Source organism: Equus quagga, chromosome 8, assembly GCF_021613505.1.
Source record: "Equus quagga isolate Etosha38 chromosome 8, UCLA_HA_Equagga_1.0, whole genome shotgun sequence".
Lineage (NCBI taxonomy): Eukaryota > Metazoa > Chordata > Mammalia > Perissodactyla > Equidae > Equus > Equus quagga.
The window spans coordinates 65,219,038-65,243,105 of NC_060274.1; the positions used below are offsets into that span (position 1 = coordinate 65,219,038).

The window sequence follows — 24,068 nt, forward strand, 5'->3', positions numbered from 1 at the left end:
CAACTTTATCGTTTGCATGTGGAAATACAATTTTCTCAGCAATATCTCTTGAAAGACTATTCTTTCTCCCATTGAATGTACTTGACACCTTTGTTGAAAATCAATTGGCCATATATATAAGGGTTTATGTCTGGACTCTCAATTCTATCTCATTGATCTATCTGTCTATCCTAAAGCTAGCATCACACTGTTTTGATTACTTACTGTAGCTTTGTAGTAAGTTTTGAAATTGGGAACTGCGAATGCTCCAACTTTGTTCTTTTTCAGGATTGTTTTGGCTGTTCAGGGTCTCTCACATTTCCATGTGAATTTGAGTATCGGTTTTTCCATTCAACAAAAGAATAACTTTTTTTAAACCTGCTTTTTGGATTCTGTTTGTTTTGGAGACTCATCCATGTTTATACATAGATATTTAGGTCACTTACTGCTGATGGATTTTAAGGAAATGTCTGAATAGGTCTCAGTGTGTTTGTCCTTTCTCCTGTTGAAGTACAATTAGATTGTTCCTTTTTTTTTTTTTTTTTGCTAATTTAACAGGCAATGCCACAATGAACGTTCTTGCGCATGCTACTTGTTCACATTTGAAAATTTGTTTAGGACAAAAGTTCTCAACCTGGGGCAGTTTTGCCTGTCAGGGAACATTTGGCGTATTTGGAGACATTTTTGATTATCAAGAGAAGGGGCGTGCTGCTGGCATCTAGATGATGAAGACCAGAGATGCTACTAAACATTCTATAGTGCAAGAAGACACTCCCACCCACCCCTCAACAAAGTATTATCCAAATTACCCAATTTGTTAATAGTTCCAGGATCGAGAAACCCTGCTCTGGGGCATATACTTAGAAATGGGATTGATAAAGCTTGGGGTGTGTGCCATTTTTTTTTTCTTTTTGGTTATTATATGAAATGGATTTCTGTAAAACATGAAGAAAATATTTCTAATACAAGTAAAAGTTTGGAATGTTGGGAATTAAAATTAAAATTCCTTTGGTGATGCTGGCAATCCCGCAATTATGAGCAATTTAATTATCTTAAACCAGAGTAGCAGTATTATCCAGGGTTAACTAGTTCATTCACTACCCAGAGGGTGCATATAATCTGTTACCTTCATGAACTGAAATACATTGGTTCTTCCTGCCTGATTAAAAAATTGAGTTGAGAGTAGGAATCTGCTTCAAAAAAGTGTGATTGTGCAGGACTAAGGTAGTTAGAATATTAGGCTGAAGATGTTGACTGAATGAGAGGAAAGTTACAGCATTAAAAAATGCAGTTTTTTCTGACAAAGATGTTGTTAAATATTGAAGGCTTAAAGGTTTGAAACGTTTCTTTCTCTCTGGTGTGATTTAGTTTTTTTAATTGGAGACAGGGGAATGAACTTAATGAATTCTGAGACCTACTTTTAAGCGTGTAAGACCCATGGCTATCCCTTTGAACATCTGATGACAACTATGGCCCCAGAACTATGTGCATGCTTGTGTCATACACTTTTGCATGATTTTTGGGTGGTTTCTGCATGTTCCTGAAGCCCATCTATGGACTACTCCCTTCCTTCTCAACCTGCCCCCCCAGATTTCCAGGTTAAGAAGTTCGCTAACAGTCTATTAAAACACTTAAAGTGCTAAAAATAAGTTTTGTTTGTATCTTCTTCGCCAAATGCAGAAAACTAAGTGATAGAGAAAAATAGGTGGAATTAGAATTCTTCAAGTCCTCCGATATTGAATGAGTGAATACAGATCTTATTTTGTCCGTAACCTTCATTTTTCTTTCTCTTTTCACTAGGTGTATGCAGCAGTTCTGTGGCAACAAGCTAATGAAAACAGACAAAATTCAACTGGAAAAGCATGTTTTGGAACCACCCTACCAGAAGAAAAACTTAATGACTTTCGTGATGAACAAATTGGACAGTTGCAGGAGCTGATGCAGGAAGCCACTAAACCCAATAGGCAATTTAGTATTACGGAGTCTCGGAAACCGAAACTTTAGTCTATCCAGAAAAGCTTAACAAAGCGTTTCAAGTTCAGAACTGCTTAATTTAACATATCCTTGTTTTTAAAAATGTATTTCTTCAGCTTTTAGGCTTTGAGAATGCCTGGTGTTAAGGACGTATTCTTTTATTTGGAGATGTCATGAATGCTATCTGCAATATATAGATCAGGATCACTAGTGGATGAAGCTTTACATTATTGAAGTAACGGTACTTGATGGAATTTGATTTTTGGACTAAAGAAAGAATGGCTATGAAATGGACAAAACTGTGGAATTTTGCCAAAAATTTTTTATATATAAATTTGTTTTTAATGCTATTCTTGTTCCAAGCATTAGCCTCATCTCTTTAGCTTCATCAGATAAATATATCATGATAATGATAGATGTGGAATTCCAACAAGGTTATTATTTAAAGACATTGTCATCCTGAAAGTTTTATTTCTACTTTAATAGTACATATATGACTATTCTCTTAAATGCCCGTTATCCCCTAGTCATTGTTTATTTACAATAAAGGGTTAAAAAGAAGCTTTAAGATTTAGTAGTATACTATCATTTATATAATATACATTGTATAATTCATTTCTACAGTATTTGTTAGTAAGACAGATTGCCCTTAAATAATTTGCAGTTACCTTGAGAATCTCATTGCCTAATGATTGAGGAGATAAAATGACCTTCATAAATTTTTTGTACACTTAAGTTGATTTATAAACTGAAAAAAGCAAATGATAATCCCATTCACATCCTAAAATGTTTATGAATTTTAAAAATTATTATACACTAAAATGACTTGTATCTTTATGTATGTTTACTCTGAGATTCTGAAGTGATCCTTTTTCAGATGCAATTGTGTTTATGTCAGCTCTTTAAAAATTGATTTGTGTTTGCTCTGTTTTGCTGTCTTGTGCTTTCTCTTTGTGTATGGCTGCCAGGCCCCTCAGTCCTTTCTTCCATTCCTCTTTGAGTCAGTCTGTAGGTTGATCAGTTAGTCTTTTCTCATTGAGAGAGAGGCAGTCAGTCAATCAATAATCTAGTCTCTACACTATAACAGGTTCTAGGAATACAGCAATGAATAAGGTAAAGCTCTTGCCCTCAAGAAGTTTAAAATCTGACTGTGCATTTGGGAACCTTGTTTCATCATGACCAAATACAGTGCATCCTCAAACTCGTTACGGTACTATCTTTTTCATCATCTTGGCAAATAGAAATCTAACACCCATGAGGATACTGCTTCTCTGCATCTTGTGAAGTGGGAGTTGTGGATCCATTTACAACTTGCTATAACGTAAAACCCCCTCCTTACTGTCCCTTTCAATTCATCATTGTGCCACCGTAACTTAAGAATTCTTTTTCATTTGTACTTTGTTTTTTGTTATACTTCCCTATTTCTTTTTGTTCTTTGGCACTGGCTCATACCTCTCCATCTCAATTTTTGCCATCATCTTGGTGACCTTAGTATTAATCCATGTGGTTGACATATCTAGTAGCCTAATGGCTCTTTGATGGTTCATGATTCACTTTCACTTATTCAGTCACCCATAATCATGGTTACACTTAAACTCACTTTGTTCAGAACTGCTGCATCTGAAATTATGTATTACAACATTTCATGCTTTTGTCACTATCTCTTACCATAATGTGAGCGGTTTCTTACTCCCACTGCACCTAGTATTTGTTCAACAAATGCCTGTTGAGAACTTTCATATGCCAGGCATCATTCTAGAGACTGGGGATACAGCAGTTATCAAAGACAAAATGTCCAGCCTTTTGGCACTCGCATTCTAAAGGACGGAAATAAAATATGTAGGGTGATAAGTACTATGGAGAAAAATAAAGCTAGGTTAGGGGATAGAGCTGTGGTTCCCCAATTGTGAACTGAGATGCCCCAGGGCACCAAAGAGAACTCACAGGGGTGCTGGAGGATATTTTAAGTTTTTCAGGAAATCACAGCCATATTTATTGGACACCACACAAATTACTAGCTTGAGGTATTTCACAGTTTTACTATTATATTGCAACATTCTTTTGGATTACATATCTTTGTGAAGCTGGGCTTTTAGCGATTGCTGTGATAAAAGCAATCAGTTAGTCTTTTCTCATTGAGAGAGAGGCAGTCAGTCAATCAATAATCTAGTCTCTACACTATAACAGGTTCTAGGAATACAGCAATGAATAAGGTAAAGCTCTTGCCCTATAACAGAAAGTATAACAGAAAAATTAGTAAGAGAAAATGTCCAATGTGGTTACAAAGTTTGAGAAGCTGTGTGGTGTCCAACAGGTGCTCAGTTGTTAGGACAAATACTAAGTTGTTTGGACTATGTAATAAATGAAACCATATGGGTTTTTGGGTTTGTTTTTGCTGTAGGTGTGCTGTGCAAATACTGAGACAGTAAGGGTGTGTTTGGGAACTCCTGAAGTAGTGTCAAGGAATGAATGGTCTTTAACTGTGAACTCAGTAGTCTTTTGACCACTCCATTTGTTCAATGTCATTTCTTTACTGCCTTCACTTCCATCCCAATCTGCCCTAGTTTCTGTGATCCTTCGCTTCAGCCAGCCATTAGCAATGCCCTCAATGTCATCATCTCCTTTTCTTTTTCCCTCATCATCTGCTCTCACCAAGGTGACCACTCACTCGCCGAAATCAATAGGATATTAATCAGTGTAAGACTGATAAGTTATCCTGTGAGGCTTGATAGTATTAACTATTCTCTACTACTTTCAAACCACTCCTGCTTGGTTTGTATACTGCCTAACTCTCCTTTAAGTTATAAATTTTCCTTTTTTTTCTTTTTAAATAAAGATGTTGTCTGGGATTTCATCTTTAGGACTCTTAGTTTACACATCCATTGCTTCAGATATTAGCTTTACTCTTAAATCTGTAACACCAACCTCAGTCTCATTTCTGAACTTCAGGTCTGTGTTTGAAATTCTATTTGGCATTTCCAACTCATTTAAAATCAGATTTACTATCATTCATTCACTGAGCAGGGAAGGAAAGTAACATATACCCAGTTCACCAGTTCAGGGTTCTTCAATTCAGCGTGAATTTCACCATTTCTCTAGAGGGCTCCTTCTCATTGAACAGCAATTCTGACAACTCCATGCAAAATGGCCATAGTTCTCGACTGCTCCTGGTACCCATGCCCTTTGCAATGTGACTTTGCAGCTCCTTCCATCACATCTATTTTTCAGCTCTTCAAACCTGAACTGGCCTTGTTCCTTGATTTGCTCAAAAGAATATGGGTATGACATTATGCAAATTTAGGGTGTAGGCCTCAGAGTCTGATACACTTCCACCCGCACTGTTGGAAACCTGCCCAGCTGTCATGTGAACAAGCTCAGGCTGACCTATCAGAGGATGAGAGATCATATGGAGCAGAGGTGAGCTACCCTAGCTGAAGCCATCCTAGACCAACCAGCTCTCAGCCAACCACAGATACGTGAATGAGCCCTCCCAAGATCAGAAGAACTGCCCAGCTGATCCCAGCCCAAACTGCCAATGATAAGCCGAATAAATGGTAGTTCTTTTAAATCACTCTGTTTTGCGGTGGTTTGTTATACAGTTAAAGCTGATACACTCTACTGCTTTACTCTCTCAAAATCATTCCTTTTTTTCCACTTAGCAGTCTGGTATTTTAGACTTAGATTTTTTTTTTCTGTAGTAACCTGTATGTAGCTTCCGTGACTTTGGCCTGCTCTTTAATATATTATTCTCCATGTGGTTGTAAACATCACCTTACTGATATGCAGATCTGATCATAACATTTTTCTGCTTGAAATTTGGAATGGGGGAGATGTTTGGATTATACTCAATGGCAGTAAGAGATGGCACAATGAGCATCTTACCACTGGTGGTGGTGGTTGAGAATCTGACACAGTTTATGGAAATAAATTGGCAATGTGTATTAAGAACATCAAAAATTATCATGCCTTTTGCACTCATTAATTCTATTTTTAGGGTTCTATCCTAAGGAAAAAAATTCAGAAATGTGGACAGAGTTTTTCATAATTAGAATGGTTTTTAAGAGAGTGAAAATTTAAGAACAGTAAAAATTCCCCAAACATCAGAAATTGAGTTGTGATAATATGCATAATTAAACAATTTAAATTTAGGTTTACAAAGAGCTGCTTAGCTTTTTTTGAAATTATGGTAGTTTACAACCTTGTGAAATTTCAGTTGTACGTTATTGTTTGTCACTCGTGTTGTAGGTGCACCACTTCACCCTTTGTGCCCACCTCCCACCCCTGCTTTCCCCTGGTAACCACTAATCTGTTCTCTTACAAAGAGTTTTTAATGACGTGGGAAATTTCTTGACATTGATAAACAAGGAAAGGATGCTACAAAATATGCAACATTTTCACAAAGATGTTAGATTTCCTTTTCGGCAATGTACGTTGATCTGAGCACTTCTCTTGCTGAAAACTAAAACTTTTAGGTAGAGTATAAAGTCATTTTGGGGAAGCATCTAGGCGTTGGCAATATCCTAAGAGATTAAGTAATTACAAGTCCAATTTCTAAGTGAAACTGCTGAAGCCTCTTTTGCCCTGAGGGTAAATTTCAGCTTTGGTTTTGATGCTCCTTTGGAACACAGAGGGCAGAAGACAAAGCATAGATAGAGCTCACCTGAGGTGGAGAAAACCAGCCTCTCACTTTCAAGGTAAGAGTGAGCTAGAAGCAGACCTGCTCCGGTATTTGTGCAAAGTTGCAGGCCATGCCAAATTCAAGTGATCTGGGTGTTAAAACAAAACTTAAGCTATGAACTTAGTGGCCCCAGAATGAGTACCTGGCAGATGTAAACAGGTCTTTGGAGGATAATAAGGTCACAAATAATTTTCCTAGGAAGTGAATGCCTCAAATTTAAACTTCACAAGGAAGACTAGCGCCATTAATGAAAGACAAAGGACCATCAGAAAACAACTTTGGAAGCAGCACATGTATAATATAAAACATCTATATATGTTTAAAAAATAAAAGTCGTTTGAAAATCTCTTCAGGAAACAGGGCATAAAAATTGACCTAGCCTATTTGAAAAAGAACCAAGTAGAAGTTCTCGAAATGGAAAATAGAATAACTAAAATTAAAAATAAACCAATGGGCAAGTTTAACAGAAGATTAGATAGATAGGCCTGAAAAAAGAATTAATGACTGCAAAATAGGACAAAAGAAATTACCCAGAATGTAGCATAGAAAAGGAGTTTGCAAATATGAAAGAGTGGAGGATAAAGTAAAAGGGTCTAGTGTATAGCTAATAATAGTTTCAAATAGATAATTGGGCAGAAGCAATATTTGAAGAGAAAATTGCTGAGAATTTTTCAAATCAATGAAAAGTGTCAATCCACAGATTTATGCCAAGCAGGATAAATATGAAATCCTCACTTAAACCATGCTGAAACAGTAAAATGGTAAAGACAAAAACTTGTAAAAATAGCCAAAACAAAAGTCACAGATAACCTTCAAAACAATATCAGCTAGACTTTTCTTTAGTTGACTTGTCAACAGTGATAATGGAAGCTAGAGACCAATTGAATGACGATCTGTAGTGTGTGAGAGAAAAGTAACTTCCACCTTAAAATTCTGTAGTCAGCAAATATATTTAGAGAATGATGGTGATATAAAGACAGTTGTAGAACAAAACATGAGCAAGGTTGCCACCTGTAGCTCTTAGGAAAGGAAATTCTGAAGGCTGTGCTTCATGTAGTAGGAAAGTGATGAGAGGAATAAAGGACCAAGATAGTTGTAGGTATAAAATAATCTAAAGTAACATTTACCGTATACTTCATGGGGTTAAAAAATGAGGGATTTAAAATACACAAGAATAATGATTATATATATATTGGTAGAGTAGTGATTAGAGTAAGTGCTTTCAGTGTGGATGGTCTGAGAAGAGACTAAAAATATTGATTAACTTAAAGTATGAAGGTGATTCCTAGTGTGTAACTCATTTCTATGTAGCAACCAATAAAATGGTTGTTATATAGAGATGAGTATATAACTTACAAGCTAGTAGAGGGGAAAAATGAAAGAGGGAAAAAGATCTTTATAAAATAAGGAAAGTAAAGAGAAAAACATAGAAGGGGAAGGATAAATAGAAAAATATTGAGATAATAGATATAACCCAAATATGTCAGTAATTACATTAAATGTCAATGGACTAAGTTATCTACTTAAAGGCAGATTGTTAAACCGGTTGAAAAATGAAACCAATGGTATGCTGTTGTAAGAGACCACACTTAAAGCATAAAATACAGAAAATTTGAAAGTAAAATAATGGTAAAAGTTACACCAGCCAAAAGTAAGCTGATGTAGGTGTATTAATATCTGAAAAGACTGTTAAAGCAGAAACATTGCTAGAGATAAAGTAACTTCATAGAATGAGTTTCACTTCAGTAGGAGGATAATTTTAAATTGGTATTTACCTGGGAAGTAAATGATTAAGCAGCCCCATATTTTAGGAAGTTAACACAGTTCCAAATAACCCATGAATCAATCAAGAAATCCTAATGGATCTTAGAATATAAGTGGAACTGAACACTACTGAAATAATAAAATGTATGGGTTGTAGCTAAAACAGTAGTTGGAAGAAATTGATAGCCTTAAATGTGTGTAGTAGAACGAAAGGCTGACTATTAATGAGAGAATCAACTATCTTAATAAGTTAGAAAAACAGCACAAAATAATCTCAGAAAACAAGAAAATAAAGAGCAGGAAGTAATAAAAAATCAAAAGTTTATTCTTTGAAAAAGACTCAACAGTGATAAACCTCTGGCAAAGTTAAGAAAAAAGAGAGCAGGTGCACATAAATATCAGGAGTGAAAAAGAGGACATAATTTTCTGTTGTGACATTAAATAGATCTTATGAACACCTTACAGGCAATAAATTTGTGACATGTAGAAGAAATGGACATATTTTTAGACATCTATAGCTTACCAAAAAAGACAAAAGAATGGTTCTATAGCCATTAAATTAATTGTATATTCCTAGAAAAAAATTGCAGGCCTAAACCACTTCTTTGATGAGTATTGCCAAATATTCAAAAAATAAATAATTTTGAACATAAGCCCTTCCAGAGAATAGAAAATGAGGGATACTCCTTAACTCAGTTTATAGGCCAGCAAATACCTGAAACCAAATGATGATATGAGAAAGGAAAATTACAGGCCAATTTCACTTCGGAACATCGATGCAAAATCCTAAACTAAGTGTTAAGACAAATCCAGCCAAGATCATGATTCATCAGGACCTGGTCAGGCTTATGCTGGGAATCAAAAGTTGTTTTATACTAGAAAATCAATTACTATGATCCACCACATAATCAAATTAAAGGAGATTTAATCATGATGATCTCATTAGATGTAGAAAAAGCATTTGCTAAACATTCAACATCCATTCTGATAAAAACTGTCTTAACAAACTAGATATAAAGGGCACTTCATCAGTCTGATTAAAGGGTTTCTACCAAACATCTGCAGCAAACAGCATGATGAATCCTTGAAAGCTTTCTCTCTTAGACTGGGAAGGAGACAAGGATGTCTGTCATCACCGCTTTCAAGTCAAAACTGTTAGATAATGTTGTATATGTAGAAGATCTAAAGAACCTGCAAATTATTAGAATAAGAGCATTTAACAAGTTATAGATGCAAAAATTGCTATACAAAAATCAGTTGCATTTTTATATAGCAGCAACAGAGTATGAAAATTCGTAAAAGTATCATTAAAATAATACCAACAAATATTAGATACTTAGCAATTTAACAAAAGATATACAAAACTCTGGAGAAAGTTATGAAGTTTTACTTAAAGACACTAAAGAAGACAAAGTGGTACTCCATGCTCAAAGATTAGAAGATTTAATATTGCAAATATCTTAATTATCCCCAAATGGTTTGTAGTTTCAATGCAATCTTTGTCAAAATTCCAAATTTTTTTAAATTTTGTATATTTTAAAATTTTATATGGAAGTGTAAAGGAACAAGAATAGCCAAGGCACTCTAAGAAGAATGATATAACAGCGCTTCCCTGCCTGGCAGGTATCAAAATGTAACTATAGTTATTAAGGTAGTGTAGCACTTTATTATATGGAGGCTTGGTTTATGGCCACAGTGGTGCAGCTCTGCAGTGGAGTAAGGACTGCTTTTCAACAAATGAGTCTGGGACAATTGGGTATTTTTGTGGAGAAAAACTTTGATACCTAGAATTGGTTGTAGGTTTCTTAGAGATTGAAATGTTAAAGGCAAAATTACAACAAGAATATAGAGAATATCTTGAAAATGTTGGGATAGGAGAGGATTTTTTTAAATAAGACACAATCAGCTCTAATCATAAAGGAAAAATGTGAATAAATCTGAATACATTAACATTACTATTTTTCACCAAAAGCAGTAAAGAGTAAAACTGCCAGCCTCAGAGTATGAAGAGATAGTTGCACCACATGTAATAGGCAAAGAAACAGTATACAGAACATCTAAAGAACTCCTATATATCAATGACAAAGGTGTAAAATCCAATAGAAAATGAGCAAAAAACTTGAGCAAGAAATTCGTAAATAAGGAAATCCACATCGTCAGTAAGCATAAAAAAGAAAAAGTCTTCAGCCTCATTTGTAATAGAGAAACACAAATATAAATCACAACGAGATTATTTCCAGATTGACTAAGGAAGTTGACAATAGCAAGTGTTGACAAAGATAGGGAACCCTCTTATCCTGCTACTGGGAGTATAAATTAGTATAACCTCTTTGGAAACAGTTTGACATTCTCTAACAAGTTTGAAGAAGTTCATACCTTATAAATACTATTGCTCTGTGATGTGGTAGTTGAATACAGACTCTGCTGCCAACTTCATGGATTTGAAGCCTATCTTTCTAGTTCTGTGATGTTGAGCATGTGACTTTGTACACAAAAAGAGTAAGATTTTGTCTCTTCTACCCTACCCCAGACCCAAGAATCAATTTTTGCCCTCATAGGACTTTTGTGAGAATTAAATGAGTTTATGTGAAATTCTCAGAACAGTCCTGGAAAATAATAAATACTATAAAATATTTGCTCTCGTTGTTATTGCTATTATTGTTGTTATTAGTATTACTTTACAACCCACAAAATTATTAGAAAATCTTATGCACTTGTGGAGGATTAGGATACTATACAAGAATGTTCATCCAAGAATTACTTTAGCAGCCCCAAACCAGAAATAATCCTAATGTCCCTCAACAGTAGAATGGATAAAAAGTTATTGACTAATAACACAGCAATGACACGGAATGAACTACAGCTTCTCATAGCTATAACACTAATTGAAAGAAAGAAGTCAAATACAAACACATACTATATGAATCCATTTGTACAAAGTTCAAAAAGAGGCAAAATGAAACAGTATTATAAGGAATACAGATATTAGTGGTAAAACTGTAATGAAAAGCAAGGAAATAACAGTCAAAAAAATTAGGAGGATGGTTATGACCAGGAGAGTGAATGAGGTTGTGATTGAGAATGGACACATGGGGTCTTCTGGGGTCCTGGGTGGCAGTGTTTTATATTTTGACTGGATGATGTTTATATGAATGTTTATCATTATTCTTGACCCCCACCCCCCACAGCATGTTGAGCCTTACTAAAGAAGACTGCTTCACTACTGAGTGTGATGTTGGATTTTTAAAAATACAGATTACTGGGCACACTGCCTGAAGATTCAATAAAGTAGGAAAATAATTATTTTATTTCAATTAAGGATCAACCAAGGTTTTCTTTTAGCATAATCCAACTCTCCACAATTTTGATTTATTCATAACATTTTATGAACTTGTTCAATATGTAAGAACACAACTGTTTGAGAGGGAAAATAAAGATAATGGTTACTTTTGTGTTTGTACTTGTTGCTTTTATTTATTTTTTATAAAGCACTTTACTTTCTAGCCCTTGGCACCATTTTACATTGATATGTTTCAAATAAACTTGTTTTTTCAGGGAAAAACACTTGACAGTTGTTTACATTTTCTCTTTGGTCTCTAATTTATTCTTTTGGTAAGAGACTTGATAGAGGAAAGGGCAGAGGCCCTTTGTAACGTCAATTAGATTCCTACAAAATTATCGAAGAGGCTGGTAAGTTTATCTAGTCTAACCACATTTTTCATCCTTTCATTTTCAGAATTGATTTGATCAAGAAATGCATCTTGACTCTCAAGATTAGTGAATTTGAAACACAAATTCACTTATTCCAACTAGCATTGTGTTCTGAATATCTGTAAGTCTGACAGAAATGTGCAGAAATGCTGGGCTCGATTGGTAATTCTTATCAGCTTTAATAAATATATTATTTTTGTACAAATTTTAAGATTAACTTGTGCTATTTTAGCAAAGAAATAATAGAGTTTAATGCTAGATAACTGAAATAGTACACCCTTTTCAGGGTTTCAAAACATCTCAGAGCAAAAGCTAATAAAAGCTGAATGTTGAATAATTGTTGCTAAGCAACTTTAAAAGAATATCTGCATAGTAACGACACAGCTAGTGAATACTGCCACTCACATTAAGATGACTGAAAAAAGAACAAAGTACCAGGATACAAGAATAGTAAAAATTTAAATTTAAAATGTATATCATAATGAACTTGTAAGATAAGCTCACTCAAAAGCAATGTGATTTTAAAATATGATTAAATAAAAAGATTATGGTAAAAACATTTGAATGAACTGGATTTGAATTAGTTGATATTTTAAACCAACTTTTATAGAGTATGGAGGAGATGTGAGTTTTATCTCAAAGCTCAGCTTTATGAGACACATGAGGGCACCTTCTGCATTCTAGAACCAAAGAGACATCTCACATCATTTAACTCTGTTGCTTCAATCCTTCTATAAAGAGTGCAAATTCTATCAGGGCAGGAATTTTGTCTTGTTCTCTAATGTTTCTTCACTACTCAGTCACATTGCAAGAACTCAGTAGGAATTTATTGAATTAAATAATAATACCTACAAATAGTCTATCAGTCAGGGTCCATTCTGAAGAGAGAAACCAACAGTAATTTGAATATGGAAAGTTTAGTATAAAAAGTATTAGCAGGAAAGTAACTCTAAAGATGTATGGAAAACTCTAAAGGATATCCTAGGGCTGAGGGAGAGTCCCCAAGGAAGGACAAACTTGGAGTGAGGGGCCCTTCCCAAGATTGGGATTCAGAGTTCACTGGAGAAGGCGTAGTTGCAGCCCACGGGACAGTAGAGAGGTTGGCTGTGTTGCCCCGGCTTGAGCTAGTCTGTATTTGCTGGGCAAGCAGGAAACTACCCTCTGGTGGGTGTGCTGAGGCTGGCAGGCAGGCACACAGAGTGAGTCGGGGCGTTGGAAGCCTACTTGTGGGCAGAATGCCACAAGGCCTGGGATGCTCAGTGTCCATGTCAGGAGGGCCATGTGAAGTGATCACCGGTCCAGGCCAAGCTACAAGCTTGACAAGAGACTATACATCCTGGGCGTGCAGCTGGGTCAGAATACCACTGGATCTCCCAAGACGTGCTGCTGACAGCCATGGAGCAGGACCAAGAAGCACAAATGGCAGCAGACTAGAATCGGAGAGAGAAATCCCTCCTCCCACAATAACCTTCCATTGACAAAGCTTAATACCGGGCTCACTGCAAAGGAGAAATACCTAAATCTCCATTATCATAGAGCTGATAATGCAGGATGACTTTGGAGAGGAGAGGAAATAAACTGACATCTAGCACATTATAACTAACATAGAATGCTTATCATATGCCAAGCACTGGGATTTACTCTCCTTTAAACCTCAACTTCCCTATGAGTTGGGTTGCCATTACTTTCTCTATCTTATAGATGAATAATCTGAAGCTTAGAGGAATGAAATAACTTGCCAGACGTCAAATAGCTGATAAGTGCGAGAGCTGGGATCCACTCTTTGAGTGTGCCCAGCTCCTGTGCTTTTAACCACTGCACCATTATACTTATTCCTAAAGGAAAATGTAATTGAAGGGGTAAAGGTGATAGATTGGTCCCCTTTGTGTCAGCACCTATTGGTCATGTCCTCATCAAGTGGCCCTTTAGACACTTGCTTTCCAGTGATCTTACCCTCTCAGAGGGTCTCATGTTGCTGACAGGCTTCTCAGCATTTCTTTAGGCACCTCTGAATCAACTCCTCCTAGATGATAGCCCCACACTGGTCACTAGTAGTCATGCCAACAAATAGGGCACTCCCCACTGAAGCCCCCCGATGCAGGGTGACACTGCAGATGTGGCTGTGAATGCTAGACAATGGCAACTCTCTCATAAGGAGGAGACTGTGTAGCAAATTTCCTGAGGTCACAAGAATAGGCTATAAATCTGAACACAAATTCAGGAATAGAGAGAAATGCACCTGTTTACTCTAAGAACCACACCAAGCATGCTCACATTTTGTTCTTAGAATTTTGGCCTTAGAATTCTCACTCCATTCTCTCCCTGGGAACTCCATCAACTTCTTTGGCTCTCTGTACCATAGTTTTAGGATTCCAAAATCTCCATCTCCAGGTCAAATCTCTTTCTCTCAAGCTCCATATCTCTGAATCCAACCACTCTTAGATGTTCTAAGAGCTAAAAGGCCACAGTTCAAAATGGAGCTCATTTGATTGCCCTAATCTTGATTACCCTCAGTGTTTGGGCTTCCTTTTATGAATTGAATCACCCAGCTATCATTACCAGAGACTGAGCATCATCCTTCTTTCTCACCTCCATATGAAATAAATTCCTTTCCCTCCTTCACCACCTTTATCCAATCCATCACCAAGGCCTGTTGATTCTAGCTACTTAATAGCTCTTATATTCATTCAGTTTTTTTCTATCAACACGTTCACTTCTTCAGTTCAAGCCACTGTCTCATTTGGATTTCTGCAATGCCTTCCTAAGTGCCTCTGGTATCGACCCCTCCAACCTATTCTCCAGAGTGCAGCCAGGGTAGTTTTTCTCAAATCTAAATCTGGTTATGTCACTTGCCTGCTTTAAACACCCTTCAGTGACATCTTATTGAGGGTAAGTCCAAACTACGTAATGGTATCGTAATATGCTTTACGATCCAGCCTGTCCTTATCTTTTGTATCAGTTAGGGGCCAGTCAGGAGACAGAAACCACACCAGTCATTTTTACTGGAAGAATTTAATGTAAAGAATTGATAACTAGTTTTTGAAGAACTGATAAAACTGATAAGAAGTAGAAATTGCATGAAGCAGCTATAATTCTAGGGCTGGAGGAATAAGAAAAAAGGTTGAAATTATTAAATTTAGAAGCCTAGAGGTGATGCCCTGGGCAACTGAAGCTCAGACCTCCACGGAGAGGGCAGTGGACAGTTCGTGCTGGCGTCTCTGAGCTGGAGCACGTTGAGGCTAGTTTGCAAATGTTGGAGAATAGGCTGCCACTTCTAGAGCGAAGAAGTGAGGCTAGGGTGACACTGATAGGATAGAGAACAAATAAGAAGCAAACAGTAAGTAACAGGAAGGAGCAAGCCTCTTCTTCCCCCTCCTGTCTGGTGGTTTCCCTCTAGCACCCCCTATTGGCAGAGGCGAGCAAAGCTTTCTGGCAAAGCTTTGTTCCAGAGCGATTTGTGGCGTCCCAGCCCCAGCCTCACAAATCATGGCAGGGTGCATTTGAAGCTAAGAGACAATAACTTAATAAATTGGAAAATCCATCCCTTTGGCTACTCAGCACACATATGCATCATTTCTATGTCTGTCTTCCAAACAACAAAACAACTGTGTTTTCACCCACAAAGGCAACTATCCCTTGTACAAATAAAGATATTCTCATCCTTTTCTCAAAACGAGGAGCCCAAAGTTTCAACAATAGATGTATCCACCTTCATTAGTAGTCACACTATTTATCTCTGAGCTATAATAATTATTCCCCAAATTCAGTTATAGTTCCACCTGAATATTTGGTCACTTAAAGATTAAATTGTAAATTTAACTTCCAACAAAATTTATATAAAGTAGTAAGGGGAGAGATGTGAGAAAAAAATAAATTTGTATTTACAAATACAGAGACATGCATACATTCATATAACGAGAAAGAAGAAAATATATATAGCCACTTAGTCATTGTTTCTATAACTAGTCACCGGGCCATAGTTTATATTCCCAGCTTCCTTCTTCTGCTACCCATTCCTTCTTTCCTTTGCTCTCAGCCATAATTTCAGCAGATCAAGATTTTTTTTTAACCTGGTGGGATATTCTAAACCTTCATTACTGAAGGGTCTGAATCTTCAGTGGACCTGCCTTTTTTCTCAGAGAAATCTCTGGATTCCAAACATAGTCGTCTCTGCCCCAATAATATCAGCAAATTAATTTCCTTTTAGTAATAAGGATCAATCATCTCAGCCAATAGATTAAGCTCATCTTTGCCTGTTGGATCAGTAGCATGAGGAGTCCAAAGTGGCCAGGTTGTAGTCTCAGTTTCCAATTCAACAGAACCATCCTCTGATGGAAAAATTAATTCCTTCTAAACTGGAAAATCTCCAAGTTGTGGGGACAGGAAGCAAAAAGTCTGCATATTGAGGGGAACTGTGTGCACTTCCATATGTTAAGTTAGTTATCATGGAAAAAACTCTGCTGCCATAGCTTGCTGCTCACACCTATGATGCTGGAGTCTGGACAGTACAAAGACACTGGAGTTGCCCCAGGAAAACCAGATACTTCTTGAATTATGCCTACTAGAGGCCTTGATGGCTTTTCATGTGGCCACATCACCTGGTGCTCACTTCTGTCTCCAAGTGGCACACAGGAGGATCTGCTTGGCAGAGTTTCAGTGTAAGGTCACCAGAGTGGGATTCTAGTTTGGATTGTCATTCAAACTTTCAAGGCACAATAGGCTTACCCAGTGCAGTGTTTACTTAATTCAAGAAAGACTCCAGAAGATGAGGCCGCCTAGTGGCACAGCAGTTAAGTTCACATGTTCTGTTTCGGGGGCCCGGGGTCCAGTAGTTTGGATCCCAGGTGCAGACATATGCACCACCTGTCAAACCATGCTATGGTGGGCCTCCCACATATAAAGTAGAGGACGATGGGCACGGATGTTAGCTCAGGTCATTCTTCCTCAGCAAAAAGAGGAGGATTGGTGGCAGATGTTAGCTCAGGGCTGATCTTCCTCAAAAAAAAAAAAAAAAAAAGAATCCGGAAGAGAGAACAGAACAACAGCATCACAGAGGCCTTGGATGCTGTTGCTGATGTCACCAATTACATGCATCGGGCATGTTTTGGTCACAAGAAATGAAAAGCAGCTGAAGTGAATGTGGATCACATCAGCATAGAGAAGCCACAGCGTTTAGGATCCCTGAGCTTAAATACTTTGCTAATCACCTAGCACCCCAAGGGTCATGTGCCAAGCTCTCACTCTTCATTGCAGCTTCAGGCCATAAATTATCAGTTATACGACAACCAGAACAGTTTACTTAGGGACAGTTTTGTATCCCTCATTTAACCACAATAGATATTTCAAAAAGTTTGGCTAAGGATCAAATTGTGCGCAAGCATCTCTGAGGCTGGGGTAAGATTTACAGCCCAGCAGTTAATTCTTTCTTCTCCAGGTCACGTGTAGAATCCAGGCTGAAAGGGCATCTGGGAAATGCTATTTTAGCTGCTCCAGCATCTATGATCCAGGAAGCCAAATCAGAAGAAGGGGGGAATAGATGCTTTGTAGACCAGAACACAGTATTACCACCCTGTCTAACTGTGTAAAGGCTAACAATTCTTAGCCTTGGAGTCTGACAGTGGGCCTCTAAAACCATCTGCCCCAAGTTGGTTGGGGTATACTCACTTGGGTTTCCACCTTCCTCATCTGCCACAAGAGAGATCTGGACTGTGCTGCTTTAGTAATTAGGCTAGCTGTAGCATTATATAATCCCCATAATATGGGGCAGATCTATTCCAAATTCACTGAGCTTCGCCCCACGGAGGACACATAAATAGAGAGGCTGTGCGTAATTGATGCCTTTACATTAAAAATCCATCCCACGTCAGAACCTTAGCTCTTATGGATTGTGGGGCTATGTTCAGATTTGTGAAGTATTTTTCCTGCTCTTATGCTAATGGGGCTTGCATAAAAGCCAGTTGACTTTAATTCACATTCATAATATTTAGCTTTACAAGCTTAAAATCTCTAAGCATACTTTTAATTATTTCAGGAAAAATAATTTTTATAAAGAAAATAACACTCCATAAAAAATATTGTGTCAGGTGGCATTCAGCAACTTTTGAGGCAAAAGGCAAAACTGCCTCAATGGGACCTCAAAGCCTGGGGAAGAGAAGCATCAGATCCTTCAGGCCTAAGTCAAAATCCCTAAGGGAACGTGAGTTTACAACCAAAAACAAAACAGAAAATCAGTGCTTGAATATCAACGATGTCACCACGTAACCATTTATTTACTCCCTTGGGATCTTTCCGTTTGGCTTAGCTTTCCTCACAAATTTGTTGATTAAGGCCCTGCCATAGGAATGGTAAAGCTCTATTCATTCCATTGCCTCTTTGAATGTATAAACTTCAGAAAGACATTGCAGGGGCATCATGATTACAGAAGCAGGACTGAGAGAGATGCTTTGATTCAATTCATTTCGAAATTAAAAATCCTCTCACTGACAAGTGATTTGGACCTCGCTGAAATGGTCACCAAAAACCTTCAAGTTGGTTAAGCATATTTTTACAACTTGAGTGGACTGAAACCTAATTGTGCCAAGTCATTTAGTGCAGATTACAGGGATAACTGAGAAGAAATTAAAAACAAACATGCTTTGGCAAAATCTGAATATTTCTCAGAGACACTATTTTCTGCCTTTGAGAGGGTGTTTGGTTTTGGAAAATAATCAAGTGTGGCAAACACAGTGGACGGTTAATCTGATAACACAAATCACTTGTTATAAAAATGTTGATAATAAATGGACTGATTTCCTGTGCAGTTGAAAACAAGTTCTATTGAGGATGTGGACACACGATTGATGAAGCTCATACGTTGTGAATTTTGTGTTCCGATTTTTGCTTTCACAGTTCTTCATGTTCCACCCTAATTCCCAACGCTCTCAGCTTTGACACTAATAACCTAGGTTATAGGTTTTAGATTATTTTGTTCTCAAAATGACCTCCAGTTTCCTCTTAGTTTTATAGCAATATTATGATGGAAGAGACCAGCACACGTTCTCACCTGAACAGTTCTGAGAGGCTTTATTGACGGGGGATGGAGAGAGTGTGGGGAGGCCAGAGTAGCAGAGGCTCCGAAGACCCATTTGAAACCTCAGCAACCTCTGGGGAAAGTAATTACAAAATGAGTCCCTCCATTGGTCAACGTCTGTGGCATAAAAACACGTCACCAAACCCTCCTGAGCAATTCAGGTCTACTCCTTTTACACTCAGAAAGTGATCAGAGATCCAACTGTGATGGCTTCAGCAAGTCTGGGGATGAGCAAATATTTCGTGTTTTATACCTCTGGCCCCAAAAATGTTATCACAAAAACGATTCTAATATATAAAAGATGGCAAGTTCTTATTGCATGGTGTCTTGTCCCTAATGAATTAAAGGAAACACCGAAAGGAGGTGTTTCAAAATGGGCTCAAATAAAAAGAATGGAGTGAGCAGCAGCAAATAGAAGTGGTAAAATAAATAAAATTGGGGAAAGGCTTCAAAGTACAGCCTAAAAACTTGAGGTTGAGCCTGGAAGATGGTGGTGTGGAGGAAGGATTCAGAGGAAGAACATGCCTTTACCAGTTTATTTCTGTTTAAGCATTGTCCTGATACTTGCTTTGGTGACAGAGGAAAGACAGAAAGAGGTGAAAATTAATAAAGAGGTCTATTATTACTATTATGTCAGAAGAAAATGACAAGCCATTTCATTTGTCAACTACAGAGTTAGAGTGAAAATAGGAACATTAACTCAAGATGGTTGGTTCATCTGGGGAGGAACACCGAGCAGGTCCCAGCAAAAAGATGAAACACTCGTCTCTGGGATGGTATTTGAGGAGGTGAGAAGAGGTCTTAGAGATAGGGTTACCAGATTTAGTAAAAAGCAAACAAAACAAACAACACAACAACAAACAAACAAAAATAGGACACAGTTAAATTTGAATTTCAAATAAAAAATTATCTGTGTGTGTGTGTGCATGTGTGTAGTATTTTTAGTCAGTCCCATGGACGTACTAAATGAATCCAATGAACATACTCAGTTCAAATTTAACTGGGTATCCTGTATTTTATACCAAAGAGACCTGGGACAGCCCCTAGGAGAGCATGGCAGCAGGATGGACTGTGCGAGAGGAGCCCGACACTCTGGAACTATTTCTGGCAGGGAGGGAGCAACAGCTGAAAGAGGGCGAGAGGAGGAGGCAGAACTGGATGCCCTTGGAAAATGCTGGGTTTCCTGTAATCCTGAAGCATGCTGTCCTCCTGTATGACGGCCATCCTCTGTGGCTGGAGGCATAAAGGACAAAGTTGCAGGAGAAAGGAGTTCTTTATCAAGCATCTCAAACTTAAAAAATAATTGGGACTGGGTAGTCAACAAATGCATGTGAAGCTACATGATTGCTCTCATCCACTTTTCTGGAAACATGAAGCTTTTTCTGGTTGAGCTTTCATTTTCTCATTTTTTAAGAGATGTGAATACCAAAAAATGTCTTTCTTTCATAAGAAAAACAACAGAGCACACATGATGCTAAATAGCAGATGTTGAGGAGACAGAAGGATTATGTGAGGACTAGGGGCGTCCTGTCTGAAGGGGACAGTATCAAAATCCACAGAATGCACAACACAAAGAGGGAACCTAAGGTAAACTATGGAGTTCAGTTAATAATAATATAAGAATATTGGCTCATCAATTGTAATAAATGTCCCACACTAATGCAAGATATTAATAATAGGGAAAACTGTGCATCTGGGGAGAGGGTATATATGGGAACTCTCTGTACTTTCTGTGAAATGTTTCTGTAAACTGAAAACTGTTCTAAAATAAGCATATTAATTTTAAGAAATGAGTTTTGCTGCTAGAAAACTTTGAAATTCACTGAGGTTTTAAAACAAAATTTTATGTGAAAATAGAAACTATCTGAAAATTTTAAAAGTAATTTCACATTTATTTTGACTTTCAGCACTCAGAAAAGTAGGATTCTTGCTTTCCTGAGAGAATAGGTCATATTGCAAGTAAAAGCCTTGCCTTGTTACTCAAAATGCTGGCCGCTGACCAGCACCGCCTGGAGCTTGTTAGAAATGCAGAGTCACAGGCCCCTAAGGAAGCACAAGCATCCTGCATCAGAATCTGCCCTTCAACAAGATCCTGGGGTGGTTTCCATGCACATTCAGTTTAAGAAGCGCTGGTGCAGCAGTCCGAAACACCGGCGATGATATCAGATGGACTTGGTATTGAGTCCTCACTGCCACACTCCTTCTTCTAATTCTGCCCTGTGGCAAGTTCCCTAACGTCTTTAAGCCTCAGTTTTCTTATTTCCAACACAAGGGGAGTGAGAACACCTACCTCAAGGGTTATTAGCAAGATGAATGAGCTCATGCTTGTACAGCTCGTACATGCTTGTACAGCTCGTAGCACGGTTCTGGGCAAATAAAAAGTAGTCAATAGAGGTTGAGGATTGACCTAACGACATCTAACAATATCAACATTGGCAAACATCTAGGAAGAATTTGAATTTAGGTTAGAGTTTGCCTCTTTAACTTCCAAGATAATTTTTTCCTAAGAAAGGAAGGAAAGAAAGAAGGAGGGAGGGGAATAAGGAAGGAAGGAAGAAAGTTCTTATCCCTTAAGGGATTAAGCATGCGAAAATCACTCCTCAGATAGCTGTATTGTTCCCTTCTACTTGTGGAAATAATTGGCATTGTTCTCTTGGAGCTCTGAGTAAAAACCAAAAGAATCAACCTGCTCCACATTGACACCACAGAAAGCAACTCATTTAGCTCTCATTTAGTCCAAATGACGCCTTGTTAGTCAGCTACTCCATTTGACTTCCCTTTTACAGAGAAGGAAGTACAAGGGTCCTCTTCGAGTCCTACTGAATAGCAGCAAAAGTGCCCGTGTGTCTCAGCACTGGAACCTGTGACCTGGCCCTGGTGCCTCTTTTGGACTCTACTATTTCTAGAAGACATTTAATGCTAAAATAATTTCCTTAAGGCGGACAGTTTAGGAAGTAGAATTGTACCTAATCTACACTGGACTTAATTATAAGAAAAGGGCTTGTATTAAACATGCCTTTTTCTGTTCTGTGTTTCTGATGCTTTGGCATCTTGAGGCCTTGCCGACCCTGGAGAGACTGCCCCTCCCAGGGCTAGCCAATTACTGCAGACAGTAAAGTCAAAAAACCCAGGCGCATGCCTTTCACATGCAAACTAACTAATCCAGAGCCCACACACACCCTTATCTCTACCTGGCTCTCAGGCTCTGGACCACTATCGACCTGCCAGAATCACCCCAGGCCCAAGTACCAGACAGTTTGGGACAGCCCCTACAGCCCAGTGCCTGCTAAAATGATTCACTCTGGCCATTCCTAAACCTGCTCACCTTGCCTCATCCTACAGAAACCAAATAAAGTTCCTAGTCCATGTTTTTCTCCTACTCCCTCTACCTTCTGACCAACTCTGGTGCTTCCCCATGTGACACCCGTGGTGTGCTGTGCCCCCTTCTCTTGGGAAATGTAACAAACTATGCATTCAGCGGCAATCATTTCCTGATCTGTTGGCCTCACCATGCCCAATAATAATAAAACCTACATTTTAAAATAGGCTTTTTAAAGGTGTTTTACAGATTACAGTATTTGACAACAGAGTGATCTGTTCTGAGCAATCAAACAAATGGATACCTTAGGGTAAGTCCCTGTGATATCAGAAGTCAGAGGCTACACGGTTTGTTTTAATGGATAGGAGGACACTCCTGTGGATCTGAATGTGGATGGTGATTCAATTGTTCATGCCAGTCAAATATTATGATGGGGTCATTTATTAATACTGTTCCTTCTGTCTCAAAAGTTCTTGTTCCTTCAATTTCTGTAGAATTCCTACTCCTTTCTTAGACTCAGCCTGAAAGCCCCCTCCTCGGTGAAGCCTCCCTCAGTCACCTCAGTTCACGTGTTGCTCTCACGCTTGGTACTTACCTCTGTCTTATGCGGTGGAGCCCTCTGGTTAGTGTTGGTTGTTGGTGAGTCTGCTCCCCTGAGACTGTGGGTTCCTGGAAAGTGGGGATTGTGCTGTTCATCTCTGTAGTCCTAGCACTCAGCCTAGATGGACGCCTAACTAGTGGTTCTGGACTAAGTAAATTAGTAGTAGAGTTATTTCTTGGGTGGTGTCTTAGTTTGTTAGGGCTGCTGTAATGAACTGCCACAGATTGGGTGGCTCAAAAGAACATAAATTTATTCTCTCTCAGTTCTGGAGGCTAGGACATCTGAAACCAAGGTGTCAGTAGGGCCACACTTGCTCCAAAACCTCTAGGAGAGAATCCATTCTTGCCTCTTCCTTCTAGTTACCCCAAGCGTTTCTTGGCTTGTGACAGCAAAACTCCAATTTCAGCTTCAGTCTTCACACGGCCATCTTCCCTCTGTGTCTGTGTCTGAATTTCTCTGTTCTTATAAAGACACCAGTCATAGTGGGTTAAGGGCCCACCCTACTCCAGTATGACCTCATCTTAACTAATTACATCTGCAACAACCCTATTCCCAAATAAGGTCGTGTTCTGAGACACCAGGTCTTAGGACTTCAACATATCTTCCTGGGGGACACAATTCAATCCATAATAGATAGTAAGGATCTTATGGGAAATCCCACAGAGGGCACGGTCTGTGCCTTCCATGCCTTCTTTTTACGGGAGAATTCTGATTTAGAATTAAGATCACGGGCAGCCTTAATAAATAGCAGCTGGAAATTGAACATTAGAGAAAAGAAGTGAAAGAACTGTAGCAGGAAATACATCAACCTCTCAAGTGGTATAAAAGTACCACTCAGAGCTCTCTTTCTAACATTGGTTAATGAATGAAAATTAATTAAACAGACATCTTTATAATTGTTAATGGGATGAAATACCATTTACTCTTTACACAGGTCTGATCCAGATATTAGAATCATAAATATTCACTCTTC

General features: G+C 38.1%; 1 protein-coding gene across 1 annotated transcript in view; it reads left to right on the plus strand.

The window, feature by feature from the left end:
* Window positions 1-5,521, plus strand: part of SDHAF3 (succinate dehydrogenase complex assembly factor 3) — a 68,911-nt gene extending 63,390 nt beyond the window's left edge. Inside the window, exon 2 of the mRNA XM_046670776.1 lies at window positions 1,780-5,521. Within this exon, the coding sequence (XP_046526732.1) occupies window positions 1,780-1,983 (204 nt within the window). The 3' untranslated portion in view covers window positions 1,984-5,521. The remainder of the gene's footprint in view (window positions 1-1,779) is intronic.
* The last annotated feature ends 18,547 nt before the right edge of the window (window positions 5,522-24,068 follow it).